The sequence below is a fragment of the Oncorhynchus clarkii genome, chromosome 21, assembly GCF_045791955.1.
Source record: "Oncorhynchus clarkii lewisi isolate Uvic-CL-2024 chromosome 21, UVic_Ocla_1.0, whole genome shotgun sequence".
Taxonomy (NCBI): Eukaryota; Metazoa; Chordata; class Actinopteri; order Salmoniformes; family Salmonidae; genus Oncorhynchus; species Oncorhynchus clarkii.
Genome location: NC_092167.1, coordinates 39,704,447 through 39,722,106, shown reverse-complemented (window position 1 = coordinate 39,722,106; position 17,660 = coordinate 39,704,447). Strand labels below are relative to the sequence as shown.

Here is a 17,660-nt window from a genome sequence, read left to right as displayed (position 1 = left end):
CCCTCCATAAACGTAACTGACATATACCTGGAGCTGTGCCAGGCCCGCCACGCCACGTCTGTTAACTCATCCAGCTATAACGCATATAATTCACTGGCTTGTATGCGAAGCAGTAATTGTTTCAAAAAAATCTCCTGGCATATCACTGATTCGTTATGAAACAGTGTTGTTTGAGGAAGTCATTGTCTGTATCGTTTTTTGGGCCTTTTCCCCCACCATTGTCCCAGCCATATCTGCGGCAGCAGGAATAATTAAGTCCTCCACAATAGTATGGGGCTTGCCTGTCCTAGCCACTCGGTAGCTCACCATATAAGACGCTTCTAGCCCTTTATTATTAATGGTATCTTTTGCTTTTATACATGTCTTACTACTCAAAGGTCATCTTAATTCTCGCTCAAAATACTCCTGTTGGCTTATTTTTCATATTGGCATGTTTTGTTTCTAAATGTCTGCGCAAGAGTGAAGGTTTCATTGAGTTGTGAGATAGTACTTTTGCACATTTAACACACAGTGGCTGAGGAAAGGCACTACTCCCAATGTAAGTGAACCCCAAATCAATGTAGTTCTCATCATATTTGCGCCTCTTCGATTGTCCAAAGTCCCTGTCTGTTGTTCGGTGCTTTCCCGGGTAAGGGGGCAGTAGCTCTTCGGCTGCATCAGATTCACAACTGTTAGTGTCCGTGCTAGCTGGGCTAACAACAACATGTATAATTACTGATGCTAGCATTGGATGTGCTCGTGGAATTGGAACAACTTGTGTCATGGACAGGTGCAGGTGTAGTACTGCTGGTAGTAGCAGTACTACCAGTAGAGCTGGTATGTGTCTCTATGGACGCGGGCCTTACTTTTTAAAAAACATTTATCGATTTTCGAGCAAACGGAATGAGCAGCAGCTACATTTGGCTACATATGGACTGTTAGTGGAATGCCCGCGAGTAATGGTTAATGTGATTGGATGTTAATTATTTGACTGGGCTACCTGTATTTGACATTGTCTTGTTATTTCGCTGAACACTAACTTGGATGGTTTAATTTGATTTTTGGCGGTGAAACGAGGCTACTCGGGCGAGAGAAAAACCTCACCCAAATGTATAGCCCCGTTGGAAAATATAAATGGACTGTTTGAAAATGTGAAGATTTAATTATTATTATTATTATTTAAAAAATGTGTTTTCAGCACATAACACTGCAAAATTGTGCTGATTTGGACGCAGTGTTTGCAGCATACTGCAGTTATACTGCACTCTAACAGTAATCTTTTTTCGTAAGGGAGGAGGGGAGAAGTCCTCAACTTCAAAACTTCTCTCCATAGCAAAGCTAGTTTAGCTTACCTCTCTGTCACTACTCACTACTGCCCTTGTTTGATGTGATTGAATGGCAACTACACGACCAAGAAACATCCACATCAAACCACACCCAAGACAACTCTCTTTTGGCTTCAGTCATGCCCGCTAGTCATGTCCGCTAGTGTAACAGATGTGAAACGCTAGCTTAGTTAGCGTGGGCGCTAAATAGCGTTTCAATCAGTGACGTCACTTGCTCTGAGACCTTGAAGTAGTAGTTCCCCTTGCTCTGCAAGGGCCGCGGCTTTTGTGGAGCGAGGGGAACTACTACTTCAAGGTCTCAGAGCAAGTGACGTCACTGATTGAAACGCTATTTAGCGCCCACGCTAACTAAGCTAGCCGTTTCACATCTGTTACACTAGAAAGACAAAAATGTCCAGCCCCCCTTTAAAGTCAAACTCACTACAACATATGTGTTCTGTTCTGTATATAACATAAAGAAATAAGAAAAAGAGAACAAGTTCTGGAAAACTATTTCAAATTTATTGAACAACTCTCAAAATGTATATTTGCTTGCAAAAACACATTCATTCGCAGTAGCAACATATTTTACGTCATAAAGTATTCTGTGCTGTGTTTGTTTTCTTTAACTGACACTGGTTATCTACATTTCCTGTGGCCAGTAGAGGCCAATTATATTCCTTTGCTACTTCACAAAAAATCATCTGAATCTTTTCTTTTTCCCTCATGTTCTACGTCCATAAGGTCAGGTGGAAGGAGATCTCCATATTTAAAAGACACAAATGTTATTTGTTTCTTCATCCTTTGTACCATTATTTGTAGACTTTGTGCATATCCTCAGCATTCTCTAGTCCTTCTGTCCAATTGTTAGCACACACACTTCCCTTCACAATGGCACCTCCAAAAGATTGTGACACCTTTTTTTTATCCAACAAAACCTATAAAGTGTACTGGGTTACAAAACATCCAGCCCTAGACAACCCTGAAACATTCCACTGCTGCAAATCAATTGTATTTTTTTTCACAGAGCAATGTTTCATTTATGAAGACAAGTAAAATTATAAAAGTAAGGGCTCTGTTCAATCTGGATTGCTGAAGCGTTACAGATTGTGCGATAGAAACGTAAAGGTAATTTCTGATTGAGCCGACATTGAACGCAGTCTCTCTCTAACGTGGGAACATTGTCTTTCAATTTAAATCACGCTGTAACGCTGAACTTCCGCGATACGGATTGAATAGAGCCCTAAATTGTGTCAGTGGGTTATCCTGCATAAGAAATATCAAATAGCAATCCCAAAACATACTCATAAAGAGAGACAGATGGACTGGCCAGCAGTTCCGAAAGCATGTGGTTTGCTATACACATCAATATAGAACAGTAATATGCTTGCATATACTGTATAGGGGTCTGGAAAGAAAATATTTCCAAAACACACTTCAGTTCATAAATGTGAGATTGCTCTGTCCCTGTTACTATAAAAACAATAAAAATGGATAATACTTTCCTCACTGCATACCTTGTGTTCTTATGATATGTCTAAACATTCACCTCTTACCTACTGTATATTAAGAGCACTTAAATGTGACAGAGCAAAATTCTCAACACTTAATGACATTTCAGTAATAAAAATACACAGAATAAACAGGCAACAACATACTCATTTCAGTATAAGTACTGTATAGCAAACCAAACCAGATATTGCACAATTTGTATTCAAGACAATGGCTCATTCATTTTCAATAGAAAAATTATAGCGGGCCTCCTGAGTGGTGCAGTGGTCTAAGGCACTGCATTGCAGTGCTAGAGGCATAACTACAGACCCGGGTTCAATCCTGGGCTGTATCACAACCGGCTGTGATCGGGATTCCCATAGGGCGGTGCACAATTGGCCCAGCGTCATCCGAGTTAGGGGAGGGTTTGGCCGGGGGGGGCTTTACTTGGCTCATTGCGCTCTAGCAACTCCTTGTGGCGGGCCGGGCGCCTGCAGGCTGACCCTGGTCATTAGATGAACTGTGTTTCCTCTGACACATTGGTGCGGCTGGCTTCCGGGTTAAGCGGGCAGGTGTTAAGAAGTGCGGTTTGGCGGGGCATGTTTCAGAGAAATCATGACTGAACCTGCACTTGGCCTCCCGAGCCGGTTGGGTAGTTGCAGCGATGTGACAAGATTGAAAAGGGGGGTAAAATATCCCCTTATTTTAGGCACTAAACTATCTCCATAGACATTCATTCATTTTTTAACTGGTACTGGGAACCTTCAGAAGAGTCTTGTGAGTGTGTAGACCCAACTGTTTGGATGCTAAACCCAGAAGGTGTCAGAAGAGGCGTCCCGACTTCAGACGAGTCCTGTGATGCTTGTGGGGGCCGCACAGCAAAACGGAGAACACCATTGTGTTCGTTAGTTTGTAGGCCAAACTGTTTGGACGCTACAGACGTTTCCGTGAGAATAACTATTTTCGGGATGTCGCATGGTCTGACAAACACTGCTCTAGCTCTGCCACCTTTCACCGCAGATGCGGAAGTGCCATATCGGCGGATGTGGTGGATTGAGACGCAGCCCATGTAAAAAACAGAGATCTCTAGATATCTCTTAAATAGACGGATTTTGACGGGGATTATTGTATTGTTAATTACATTTCCGTGGGGCAGCAGAAATGGTAGGCTAAAGGTTAAAAAAATATATATCATAAGATCATCCTGTACTAAAATCACCAACAGCGAGATAGCAAACAGCAGGTGGCACCGTGACAGAGAGAAGGGAGGGGGCCAAGTGCAGGTTCAGATCAAGGTCAAGAAAGACACAAAAAGATACATAAGCCCTGTCCTATTCTCCTACCTTGCACTCTGAAGACTGAGTTCAAGTGTGCTGTCCAAGTGTGCTCTCATGCACTCATGCACTTGCTAAATAACTAAATGGGACAACCTAAACCCTCCCGGAAGTCATACATTTAGAGAACATAAACCTCAACTGTGGAGAATGAGAAAAAGCTAATGGTCCTGAGTTGGTTGAGCATGGCACTTGCAACTGCAGGGCTGTTGGTTCGATTGCCACAGGGGACCAGTACGAAGAAAATGTATGCACTCACTAATGTAAATCGCTCTGGATAAGAGTGTCTGCTAAATTACTAAAATGTTAAAATGTCTACAACATGTTGCCCAATCCATTCCTAGGGACCCTTCAGGGAGTGCTAATTTTTCCACAGAAAACCTAAAATAACTCAACCCTTGATTAGTTTACTCAGAAGTGTTAATGCTGTGCTAGAATAAAGATGGTGGGGATCCCACACAAATGCTGACGATCCCACACAAATGCTGACGATCCCACACAAATGATGACGATCCCACACAAATGCTGACGATCCCACACAAATGCTGACGATCCCACACAAATGCTGACGATCCCACACAAATGCTGACGATCCCACACAAATGCTGACTATCCCACACAAATGCTGATGATCCCACACAAATGCTGACGATCCCACACAAATGCTGACTATCCCACACAAATGCTGATGATCCCACACAAATGCTGACGATCCCACACAAATGCTGTCGATCCCACACAAATGCTGACGATCCCACACAAATGCTGTCGATCCCACACAAATGCTGACGATCCCACACAAATGCTGACGATCCCACACAAATGCTGACGATCCCACACAAATGGATTTGAAAGGCAAATCTTCTTAATGACCAATGGTGCATGGTTTGAAAATTCTGCTTCTCTCGTGAAGATACATGTTTTTTTTATGATTACTATTATTAATTCAATGTCCAGATTAAATTGATTATCATGAATGCCTGTGAATACAATTGTGGTTATATTGCATTGCATGAGTATTGCACTATGAAATCACAAAGGACACAAAATCATATAAATCAAAATCAAAATATACAGCACTAGGTAAAAAAAATATGCTTTTATTAAAGGGATACCTTGGGATTTGTATCCAGTATGAAGGAAGTTAGAGGATGATACCCATAGACTTCCAGTAATTGTGCTAACGCTAGTTAGCATTTGTTCGCGAAACTACATCTAACTTCCTTCATACTGGACACAGAGACATAACAATGGTATCTATGACTTCATCTGATTCTGGTAAAGTAGATAAAGGGCCTCATTGCCAAACTCCCAAATTATCCCTTTAACCAGTGGATATTGTTTAACAATTAAAAATGTCAACCAAGCTCCCAAGTTTAACACAGAGGTGTTAAGATAAGAAGAAGGGGATGGTAACCTACTTCAGAGAAGGGTGAGGCAATAACAATTCCATGTCTGTTGAGATGACTAATAACCATGATGACTGTGATGACCGTGATGGATGTATGAACTATAGTCCAGGCGATAGGATTAGAGGCACTGGACGATCCAGAACACATCAGGAAACATCAAAAGTCACTCCTGTGTGGGACACAGAACACAATGTAATGGGAGATTAGGATTAGCAAACCGGGAATGTGTCATGTTTCCTACATAAAAAACAGTAACACTTTTAAGGGTACCTACAGGAATTCATAAAACAGTCAATAAGCCATACATGCCGCATTCATGCTTATTCACTGCTACAAATGAATGCGGTATGTATGGAAATATCCTTCCCCTCCAAAAAATGAACCACAGAAATTACAACACAAACATGTTCTGCAAATAACATTGATACTCCTTGTTTTATCAATAAAATCTAATTGTATTTGTCACATGCACCAAATACAACAGGTATTTGCATGGAAGCGGATCTGAAGAGCACTGGATTTGACACAATACCTTTTGTGAAGCAGCCTTTTTCGAACATTTGCTAAAAACCTGCATGCTACCCAGCCAGCATAGATGTTATCTGCATATGAGACCATACCGTGAAATGCATACTTACAAGCCCTCCAACTAACAATGCAGTTTTAAGAAAATTAAGTTAAGAAAATATTTTCTAAATAAACTAAAGTTAAAAAGTAACACAATAAAACAACAATAACAAGGCTTTATACTGGGGTCCCGGTACTGAGTCAATGTGTGGGTCAATAACCGTAACCAAGGTGAATATACAGTGGGACAAAAAAGTATTTAGTCAGCCACCAATTGTGCAAGTTCTCCCACTTAAAAAGATGAGAGAGGCTTGTAATTTTCATCATAGGTACACTTCAACTATGACAGACAAAATGAGAAAAAAATTCCAGAAAATCACATTGTATGATTTTTAATTTATTTATTTGCAAATTATGGTGGAAAATAAGTATTTGGTCACCTACAAACAAGCAAGATTTCTGGCTCTCACAGACCTGTAACTTCTTCTTTAAGAGACTCCTCTGTCCTCCATTCGTTACCTGTATTAATGGCACCTGTTTGAACTTTTTATCAGTATTAAAGACACCTGTCCACAACCTCAAACAGTCACACTCCAAACTTCACTATGGCCAAGACCAAAGAGCTGTCAAAGGACACCAGAAACAAAATTGTAGACCTGCACCAGGCTGGGAAGACTGAATCTGCAATAGGTAAGCAGCTTGGTTTGAAGAAATCAAATGTGGGAGCAATTATTAGGAAATAGAAGACATACAAGACCATTGATAATCTCCCTTGATCTGGGGCTCCACGCAAGATCTCACCCCGTGGGGTCAAAATGATCACAAGAACGGTGAGCAAAAATTCCAGAACCACATGGGGGGACCTAATGAATGACCTGCAGAGAGCTGGGACCAAAGTGACAAAGCCTACCATCAGTAATACACTACGCCGCCAGGGACTTAAATCCTGCAGTGCCAGACGTGTCCCCCTGCTTAAGACAGTACATGTCCAGGCCCGTCTGAAGTTTGCTAGAGAGCATTTGGATGATCCAGAAGAAGATTGGGAGAATGTCATATTGTCAGATAAAACCAAAATATAACTTTTTGGTAAAAACTCAACTCGTCGTGTTTGGAGGACAAAGAATGTTGAGTTGCATCCAAAGAACACCATACCTACTGTGAAGCATGGGGTGGAAACATCATGCTTTGGGGCTGTTTTTCTGCAAAGGGACCAGGACGACTGATCCGTGTAAAGGAAAGAATGAATGGGGCCATGTATTGTGAGATTTTGAGTGAAAACCTCCTTCCATCAGCAAGGGCATTGAAGATGAAACGTGGCTGGGTCTTTCAGCATGACAATGATCCCAAACACACCGCCCGGGCATCTGCATGGAGGAATGGGCCAAAATACCAGCAACAGTGTGTGAAAACCTTGTGAAGACTTACAGAAAACATTTGACCTCTGTCATTGCCAACAAAGGGTATATAACAAAGTATTGAAATAAACTTTTGTTATTGACGAAATACTTTTTTTCCACCGTAATTTGCAAATAAATTCATAAAAAATCCTACAATGTGATTTTCTGGATTTTTTTTCTCATTTTGTCATTCCCTTTATGGTCTATCAATAGTTTTGCTGGGAAGCAAATAAAACCTAAAAATCACATGCACAACATGGTACGGTTTACGATAGCCTACTAAAATACAATCACTTCTGTATCATGTGACACGTCCTGCCGTTTACCTACGCTCCACCACAAAGCTCATGGTGGTCCCATCGAAGGAAGGCGGGGCGATGATGCAGGGCCCCTGCTGGGAGGTGATGCTGATCACCGGCTGCTTCCCATTGGAGAACCCCTGGACACCTGGCTGTCCCTGCTGCTGGACCTGGCCCATACTGGAGCCTCCAGCCTGGGGAGACTTTCCAGACCCCATGGCCATGTAGTAGGGACTCCCCATGTAGTCTGGCTGGGAGGAACTGCCTTTGTCTCCGGAGTCATCCTGCTCCGACGGCATGGAGAGCTGCGACCGCATCCTTGTGGGGATCAGGGGAGGAATGCCGGGAATGGCGGGCATGAAACCTGGGTAGATCGTGTAGGTGGGGCCGTAGGATCTGGGGCTCAGGGCTAAGGGTGAGATGGGCATGGAAATGGGCACGGGCGGCATTTGGGGCATGGACATGGGCATGGGGGACATGGGCTGCTGGGAGATGGGCACTTCCACGTACTGTCCCGTCTCGGGGTCGAAGAGGCGGCAGGTGGCCGGCTGGACAGGGGTGTCCACCAGGTAGTAGTTCCCTGTGCTGGGGTCAAAGAGCATCTTTCTCTGAGTGTGGGGCACGGCATGTGGGGCCATGGCCGGGGAGAAGCAGTACATCTGAAGTTGGGCAGACGCCATGCTTTGAGCCATGGGCATGTGGTAGATCATGGCCGTTAACGTGTCCTGGGCTCTCGTATTCATGATGATGGTGGAGCGTTTCTGTGGAGACTGTCGGGTCTCTTCCTGCTTCCGGGCGCCACCATGACCAGGTGGGCTGGCCGTCTGGGTCTGGGTCTTGATGCCCGTGGTGGCGAAGGTATAAATGGCTGTATTCTCATAGCCACCGCCGGCAGACACGGCGGCTTGCTTGGCGCTGGTGTCGTGAGACTTGACGGGGATAGTGAGGCAGTTTTCGGGTTCGGCAGAGGCTCTGCTGAACTGGACGGGCCTGTCTGCCTCCATACTGTTGGCCCTTTCCCTCTCTCTCGACCTCTCCATTGCCCCCTCATTGGCCACATTCCCTCCCTCCTTCTCTGACCCATCCTCCTTGCTGGATATGAGAGAGAGCGCATGACTGTCTGATAATATAGAGGGTGGCTTGGATTTCCTCTTCCACTCATTTCTATCAAAAACATACAACTGCTCCATGGTTTTGACTGCATCCTGTAATTTCTCGAATGCAGCCAGGTTGGACAATTTAGACTCAGGTTTTGTCTTGTCACCGATGTCCAGTGTTTTCTCATGTTTTATAGAAGCTGTGCTGGTTTCAATTAGAAGTCCAATGGGGCATTCGGACGAATCACCTTTCAGTTGTTTTGTATTGCCTAATGGCACTCTCCCTGACGATCGTCGGTTGCCGCTTTTGGCCGCCTCTTGCTGGGGTGATGACCTGAAAACTTCAAATGAATCCTCGTTGAGCTTAAATGTAGAATTCTCTGTTTGATTTACAGATTGCTTCCCATTCTCATTGCTATTGGTATTCACAGACTGATACTTTATTTTGATGGGGGGAAGCGACGAAGGGTTTCTATAAGATCCCTTTTTGGAAAGTTTCTGATCTGAGTTAAAGTCGCCGGCGGTAACGTTATTATCCAAAGACACAAAGTGATAAGAACTTTTAACCAATTTACGCACATCTCTAACTTTGTGTATAGGTGTTTGCAGCTTAGCCCTGTGGTTTCGTATGTCTCTGACCATGAAGTGTGGTACTTTTTCGGAAGACTCACCCTTCAATGCCGTAGCGAGCGCTTGGCACCTGGACTCGTCTCCTGGCTCTATCAGTTTGACTGAGTTACAGCCTATATTGGGAGGCACCAGCTTTGCAACGTTGAAAGGGTCGCCTTTGTTTTCTTTTACACTCCGTAAACTGATTTTAATTTCCGGCGATGTAGATGTTACAATACTTCTAGGATCCGCGACGTTGTTGGTGCGCAACTTCACACCTTCCTCTCCTTGATCCGCGGGCGCGCGGGTTAAATAATTCATAGTCGGCAGGGGTTTTGAAACTTCTATCTCATTGGATAGTAGTAGTTGGATATTTGGCACAAGCAAATGTGTCATTTTGGTAAGTTTACTGTTGCCTGGATCGGTGTACAAGTCCGTTTCCCCCTGGTTGTCGGTGGACGAAGACGGTTTCTCCTCTGGAGTTTTATCGTTTTTATGTTTCTTTTGAAACTCTAGCTCACCGTCCCTCCAGGATCTGAATGCGCTATTTTGACTTCGAAGCAGCGTGCTTTTGGACGCTTCGAATGCTCCTATTTTAGTATCGATTCCTACTTCATTTGTCGACTCTGAATTAGTTTCTGATGCAATAATTAAACTGTCGTCTTTGGCATCGCATGAGCTGGTGTCCACTAAATCCCCTAATTCATCCACACAAACAATAGTTAGGTCAGAACTCGCATCTGAGTATTTCGAGTTCTGCCTTTGAAAATCCTTAGACTCCTTTGGTGTAGTCCTCTCCCTCTCCCTGTGCGTAATTTCGGGCTCTTGTTTGAGAAAGGGAGATGGCGCGTGATAGGGCTCGCTTATCTCCCCCCTCTCCATTTTACGCTCCTGCTCAAACTGCATTTTCTTAGAAATTACATTTTTAAGAAGGCTCGAGGCTAATGTTGCTTTCTTGTGTGTGTCTTCCATGGTTTCCCCTGCATTACATGGTTGCTTCCTGTTCTCACTCCCCTGGCCGCTTGGCAATGCGTTGGTAACTTCATCTGTGGAACGTGATCCTGTTGCGTTTTTTGCGCATTTTGAGCGCCTTTCACTTCCAGACATCCCGGATGTGACATTACAACAAACATTTAATGTCTCTGTGATCGTAATAATCCCACTGTGTCCCTGCCCAAATTCCCCCGTAAACTCACATTTCTTTGCTGCGGAAGATGGGTTATAGTGACCAGAAAGGGCACCATTCAAAGCAAAGAGCTTGTTCGTGTGCGGATTAGTATTAGCCAATACCAAACCCTTATAACCTTTATTGTCTTTAACCTTAGCAATTTCAGAGGATGACGTAGAACTTGTATTAAACCCTTTATTCGGTCCCTGTCTCTGATACATGTTCATGTTGCCATATTTAAGGTCAACACAAGTTGACCACCTGTTCACCCCCAGCTCGGAGGTGGAGGACTCGCTGGAGGTGCTGAAATTGATGGCATCGAAATAAGGGTATGCTAAACTCTTGAACGCTCTGGCAGTCAAGTTGCGCACTTCCTTATCGGCGTCGTCAAGATCACTGAAGGCGCTGGATGCCCCGCTCGAATAGTCGTTAACATCTTTCCCTTTTAATTTTCCACCAAAGTGCAAGCGTCCGGGGGAGGCAATACAACACTTAGCACTATCACAGTATTTCTCCGTATTTGCATCCCCAGTTCCTCTAAAAACATAGCGACTCATGTCTGCGGCGTGCTTGGCACAATAAAGATTATTTTGATTTTCTTGGACGTTGCTAGGCTTATTTATAACTCGGGAAGTCGTTTTGATTGACAGGTGGATCTGCCCTGCAACATTCTTCTGGTTCTTTGACAGACCTTTCTCTGAGATGGCGCACTTGTCACCGTCACCGAGATCACTTTCCATCTTAGTGCTGACTGCTGGTCCTCTATTAGCCAGACCCTGATTGCTTTTCACCCTCTCCTCTCTCCCTGCCGTCGTTCCATCACCGTCAAAAGCAGCATAATCGACAAAAGAGTAGACCTGGTTATCATCCCAACCCTGCTCCATATCATAGTCGACATCGTGATCTGAAAGCTCGGAGAGCTGGATCTCGTGCGAGGTTATGTAATGAGACTCATCCTTCCTACTGCAAGGCGCGCAATCATCACAATCACCGGACAGCACCAAGCTCACGTCATCACCCGATTCACTTTGCTCGCTTAACATGTCAGTGTATTGTAAATCTTCATTATCATTTTGTTCATCAACAGGTGTATTTTCTGCGTCCTCTTTTGGGGTAAAATCTCGGGTGTGCGCTCCATTACCAACGTCTCGTTGTGATTCGGTGCTGGCCATAATGTTTTCATTCAGAATAGGAACCTTGGAGCAGCAGGCAGTTCCAAGAAACCCGGATAGATAGCCCTTGGCACACTTCTTTGCGACAATATCCTCCTTAAATGTGTCACTGTTGATATGATCAGTCATCTTACTCGCCTTGTCTCCGTATCCAGCAGTTTCTTCTTCTGCGCTCGACTCCCAGTTGCCCGCGTCAATCGCCATTTGGCTTCCTTCACTGGTGACAGAAACGTTGACAGTTTTCGTGCCGTCTGTATCCAAATCAAGTAAATCGTTCAATTCAACGTACTTCGATTCATCTTCCGTCCCAGTGGTATCCTTGCTATCGGGTATGCGCTTTTTTAACACATCGGTGTCCTTTGGGTGAGTTAGATTCTTCTCGGACGCGTCCATTGTTTCCATTGCGTTACGCACACCTTGTATGCTGGCAATTTTACATTTGGCATGGGATAGAAAATCAACAATAGAGATAGAAGTCCCCAGGATTTCCTATTTCACCCCCTGATGTCCAGAGAACCAACCACAGGCTCCTAGTGGAGGTATTGCTGTGCGCTAGCCTCTGGCCGACAGCTGCGCTCGGGACTGTCACTTCGGAGGCCATTGGACACGCCGGTACTCCAGATAGTCTAACTCATAGCCATTGTAAGCAAAGCATCTAAAAATGACGAGCTATTTACGAACCGGTGTGCGCTTTTACAGGCGTGAACAAAATTAACGCATTAAGCTAGGCCTACTATAATGGATGTATTTGCTCTAACTCCAAGCCTGAACGGGAGTTGAACAGAGGTGGCATTCTGTGTGGAGACGGACCCGTTTCTGCCCTTCTTAAAATACACACTAGAACACAAACATAGAAATGGTGACGAAATTATAAAACGGCTATTTTAAACGTCAGTTGTTATGTGCGGCGTGTTTTGTTTCACACGACAGACAAGGGTGACTGTCTCCACATACATTCCACCCAGCAAACAAATCATCAGCTGCCTCGTCCAACAAGTGATGGGAGTTATTTTGAGCTTAATATAAATGCTTGTAAAAGTGTCTGGGTATTATCACACTTTCACGCACAGTGGTTTAAGCCACATGATAATTGAGATGCGTGTCACTGGGAATAGGATAGTCATGTTGTGAGCGTTGCTTGTAGGCACATGCCACAATAAGACAGTAATGTTTTGCAATACACACAGGCGATGGTGATTACACACGGTTGCATCTCAATAACCTACTCTATTTTTTTATTCTCTACTTTCAGAGTCAATGAATAGGCCTAGTGATTTGTGTTGATAAATAATCGCACTGCGTGAGGCGAATGACAGTCTTTACAGGCAATGTATTAAATCATAAAATGTAACACTTAAAATCTTATTTTCCATAAAACCACATTTATTAACGTATTTTGTAAAGTTATACATAGACACAAATGTCTCTTGATATGTAATATGACTCATAATGTATCAAATTAGGGTTAGATATAATTTTAAGGTACTGATTGTCATAATAACACAACTATTTTTGCTGTGTTCTGCTTCAAAGCCACCTTTTCAGAATTGTTTTAGCACAACCATGGTAGTAGACAGCTCCTTAGGACCGCCTCCGTCAAATCACATGCAAATAAGCTCGCAATATTAACTGTTATGCATACCGTATCTCACTCGGAATCGAAGACAATTCGCTATGCATCACATGCTGATTTTTTTTAATTATAGGGTTACTTTCTATTTCAGAATTAGACTACATTTGATTGGCACTTGTTTGGTGCAAATATTTCCTGCTCGAAACTTTATGTCTTGTTGACCAAGTCATAAATAAAACGTTTAAAAAGTGCCAAGAATAACTTTTCTTTCAGCTAGTGAAATTAAAGATAGTAGCAAATGTATTGATGATAAAGACTTTATCTTAATACTCATAATAATGACATGTGGACATCAACAGTCATGAGAGCTGCTGCACATACACGGAAATATACGTGTGATACAAGCAGTTATTTATGTATGACAGTCATATATGTAAGTCGCCCTGAGTTTATGACTTGACAGTATTATGACAGTGTCCTTTAGAATTAAGTCAAGAGTTATCGATTATACACCAATATTGCTATATGCAATTTCTCTAGATGATTAATGTGTTTGGTAATGGCTCTGTAGGGCTCTAGGTATGAGCTATGGGCTGTTAGTGAGCAGCTACTCGCAGGGAAAATAGGCACAGTGCCCCTGATTGTACACACAGGCCATGGTATCACCTGGCCTCGCTAAACACTGATATGTTTCTCTTGATCATATCAATCTGATAATCTGTTATCAGTGTCTCATAAAAGTGCATGATGGGGAGTAGGGTGATGTCGCCACTGCATTTCCCCCATGTGGTTAAGGTTAGGATTGGAGGAGGGGAAGGTGATCCTAGATCTGTACCTAGGGGAAACTTCACCCTGGAGCACTGTGTGTAGTGTGTAGGTTTGCTTCATGAATAGTTTGATCACATGTTACCACATGGTAGAAAGTGATATACTGTATTGTGTACAGTATTCTGATGTGGAAGAGCACAATTTTTCACTTTTTGACCGGTTTAGATTTAATAGTGTCCTGTGTGTGTGTGTGTGTATCCATCTGTGTGTGTGTATGTGTGTGTGCGTCTGTGCGTGTTCACCCTGTGACAGACAGTGTTGACGACCAGAAATGATCAACACTCCATTCTGAGATTCAACATCTGCAGACTCATACTGGAGAGCCCCATCCCCTGCCAAGACTTGTACTGGAGAGACACACCCCTGCCAAGACTTACAGCACTGGTCATATCACGACCAGCCTGCCGCCCTGCAGATGTAGGATCTTAATTTGATCACTATTTTGTTGATGAGAATTTCCTTCCACAGCAGGAAATACAAATTTGTAGTGTGTCGAAGGTTTAAAAAGGCTTCTAAAGTTTGTAATTTCCCACTTTCAAATTTCAGACTTGATTTGTCCTTACATAAAATGTATCAACCCCTACAAAAAAATGTCCATTATAATCCACATAATAATTCACATTTATTGTTGCTGCAGGATTACGTTTCTGCTGTAGCAAACTGGCTCAAATTAAGATCCTGTACTTAGCACGACACAAATCTCACTGATCTGACTCACCATGACTCACGTTCTGTTACAAGCCATCTTTTGTTACATCCCATAACCGGATAATAGATTTAATGCAAACATGCACTTCTTTTTCCAATTCTGTTTGATCAGTGATAACCTTAAGGGAAGAAGGAAAGGAAAATAATCTATCAATTGAATAGGCCCATGAGCAATCAGAGCAAAGTTGCCATTGAGGAGTCAGGATAGGCATCCAACAAGGAGGCCCATGTTGTAAAATCCCCATGGCTCCGCAGGGCAATGCCTGCCAACAGTGTCATGTAGAAAGGGTATCTATGGTTGTGTGGACACAGGCAGCCCAATTCTGATATTTTTTTCACTAATTGGTCTTTTGACCAATCAGATCAGTCGTGAAAAAAATCTGTTGTGATTGGTCAAAAGACCAATTAATGGAAAATCATCAGAATTGGTCTGCCTGTCTAAGCACAGCCTAGGTAACCAGAGAGGTACCCGACCCCCAGGAAAGAGAAAAAAAGTGGTCTGAGCCTCAGTTATGTCAGGGCCACTTGCATCCGAATAACTCCGGGCCTCCGTTGCATAATCCAAATGGTTTCATCCATCTGTATATTTCTGTCTGTCTGCCTATCTGTCTTTCTGTATATCTGTCACTTGTTTGTCTGTTTGTCTAGTACCAAGACCTCACTGTCTATCTATGAGGACCCCTTGCATTTAAAAACACCATTCCATGCTGTGACCAAGGCTAAACCTTCCTTCTCCCACTGAAACAGGGTACGTTTAGAGGGCTATTTTAGACAGTTGGTCTGGTCTGTGCAAGTCCTGAGGAGTAGATACAGTTACTTTTGGAGCCCGTATCAAAACAGCAGGTGTTAAATCATGTCGGCCATTAATCGTAAATGGTTCCAAGTCCTCTGCGGGTGGATGACAAAAATACACACACTCACACACCAACTAGCTCTCACAGTCTCACGTCAGAATTAGACATTTGTCCATGTTTCTCAAATGTCAAATTTCAAAGTGTTTAAGGTTAAGTTAAGGCATGAACTCAGAATTTTTAAGGTTAGGGTTAAATTTAGGCATTAACTCAGAAATCTTAAGGTTAGGCATTTACTCCGAATGACTAAGGTAAGGGTTAAGGTTTGGGATAGGCTTAAAACAAAAATCTAAAAAACAACTTTTAATCGCTACATTTGAACTTGCAACCTTTGGAATCAGAGTCAGATGCTTACCAAAACCTACTTGAAGGTAACAGAGCTCACTGCTATCCTAGTGGCCGGTTTCCACGTCATCTCCCAACATACTCAGACATAGATGGACGTCTAATATTGACTTGTATCACGGGTGACCTGGCTGCACATGCCCAATCCCTCACCAATACACACACAATACACACACTGCAGACTTCCACTGGATCAGTGATTTGGTATGATCTATTACTTTGCAACTTTTTTTTACACAAAACCCATAACGTGTATGTCCACCACATGCAAACACTGTATGTTCACTGTACAATGCGTATTCACTGTGTACAATGTCACTATAGACATTTCCAAGGTGATTATTATAGCAATTACTTACTTCCTCAAGGTATTCAGCACAGTAATGTATTTAGTTAAAGCACATCAATTCAAATTTTCTTAGTCACATGCCCCGAATACAACCTTACAGTGAAATGCTTACTTACGAGCCCCTAACCAGCAATGCAGTTACATAAAACAACATTTAAAATAGAAAAAAAATGAAAAATGTTTAAAAAAAATATACGGATAAGAATAAGAAATTAAAGTAAAGTAATTAAAGAGCAGCAGTAAAATAACAGTAGCGAGACTATATATAGGGGGGTACCGGTACAGAGTCAATGTGCGGGGGCACCGGTTATTTGAGGTAATATGTACATGTGGGTAGAGTTATTAAAATGACTATGCATAGATGATAACAACAGAGAGGAGCAGCGATGTAAAAGAGGGGGGGGGGGGGGGGGGGCAAAGCAAATAGTCTGGGTAGCCATTTGATTAGGTGTTCAGGAGTCTTATGGCTTGGGGTTAGAAGCTGTTTAGAAGCCTCTTGGACCTAGACTTGGTGCTCTGGTACCACTTGCCGTGCAGTAGCAGAGAGAACAGTCTATGACTAGGGTGGCTGGAATCTTTGACAATTTTTAGGACCTATACTCTGGTTATGCTCTGCTATTGGTCAGTACAAGAGCTAAGATGTCTTGTGAAATGCCCAGTAAAATCTAGCAGCTATCTGGAGGCAAGGCAAGAGATCTTCTTAGTAGCTAATAAAGGCAGCCTGCAAGGCTCCAGAGGAGGCCTGGTGAATGGGGCAGTGGGAGTCTGACCGTTTCACCATCTGTTACTATGTATTTATCAGCCAGTCAGCCAATGGGGTTAGGGCTAGGGCTGGAGCTGGACAGGGGATTCCCAAAGAAAGGGTAGATACTAGGTGTAAAGGTTATCTGATATGGCCCCTGGCATGGGGGTATGGAACCTGCTACTGGACCCTATGTTGTGTGGGTGATAAGAATAACCTTTGGACTTGAATGGTGATTGATAGTTACTTCAATCAGCATTTTCGACATGGGATTTCTCCATTCTTGAATTGGAATTTCAATGAATTTCCTGAATTACTATGGATCGATCCCATCTCACAAAGTCCACATACCTCTAAGTCTAGGGTTAAGTTGGGAGGCAATGGAAAACATTGGTAGCGGTTTGGTTGGCTGGG

The 17,660-nt window shown here is 43.2% G+C and overlaps 1 protein-coding gene across 1 annotated transcript; it reads right to left on the bottom strand.

Moving 5' to 3' along the window:
• Positions 1-7,827: 7,827 nt before the first annotated feature.
• LOC139379037 (uncharacterized protein C4orf54 homolog) lies at positions 7,828-12,574 on the bottom strand. The gene has a single exon (XM_071121765.1). The coding sequence runs from the start codon at positions 12,250-12,252 to the stop codon at positions 7,828-7,830; it is 4,425 nt and encodes a 1,474-aa protein (XP_070977866.1). The 5' UTR covers positions 12,253-12,574.
• Positions 12,575-17,660: the final 5,086 nt, after the last annotated feature.

Excerpts from the sequence above, each read along its gene's own strand:
- LOC139379037 (XM_071121765.1), bottom strand. The coding sequence starts at position 12,252 with ATGGAAACAATGGACGCGTCCGAGAAGAATCTAACTCACCCAAAGGAC.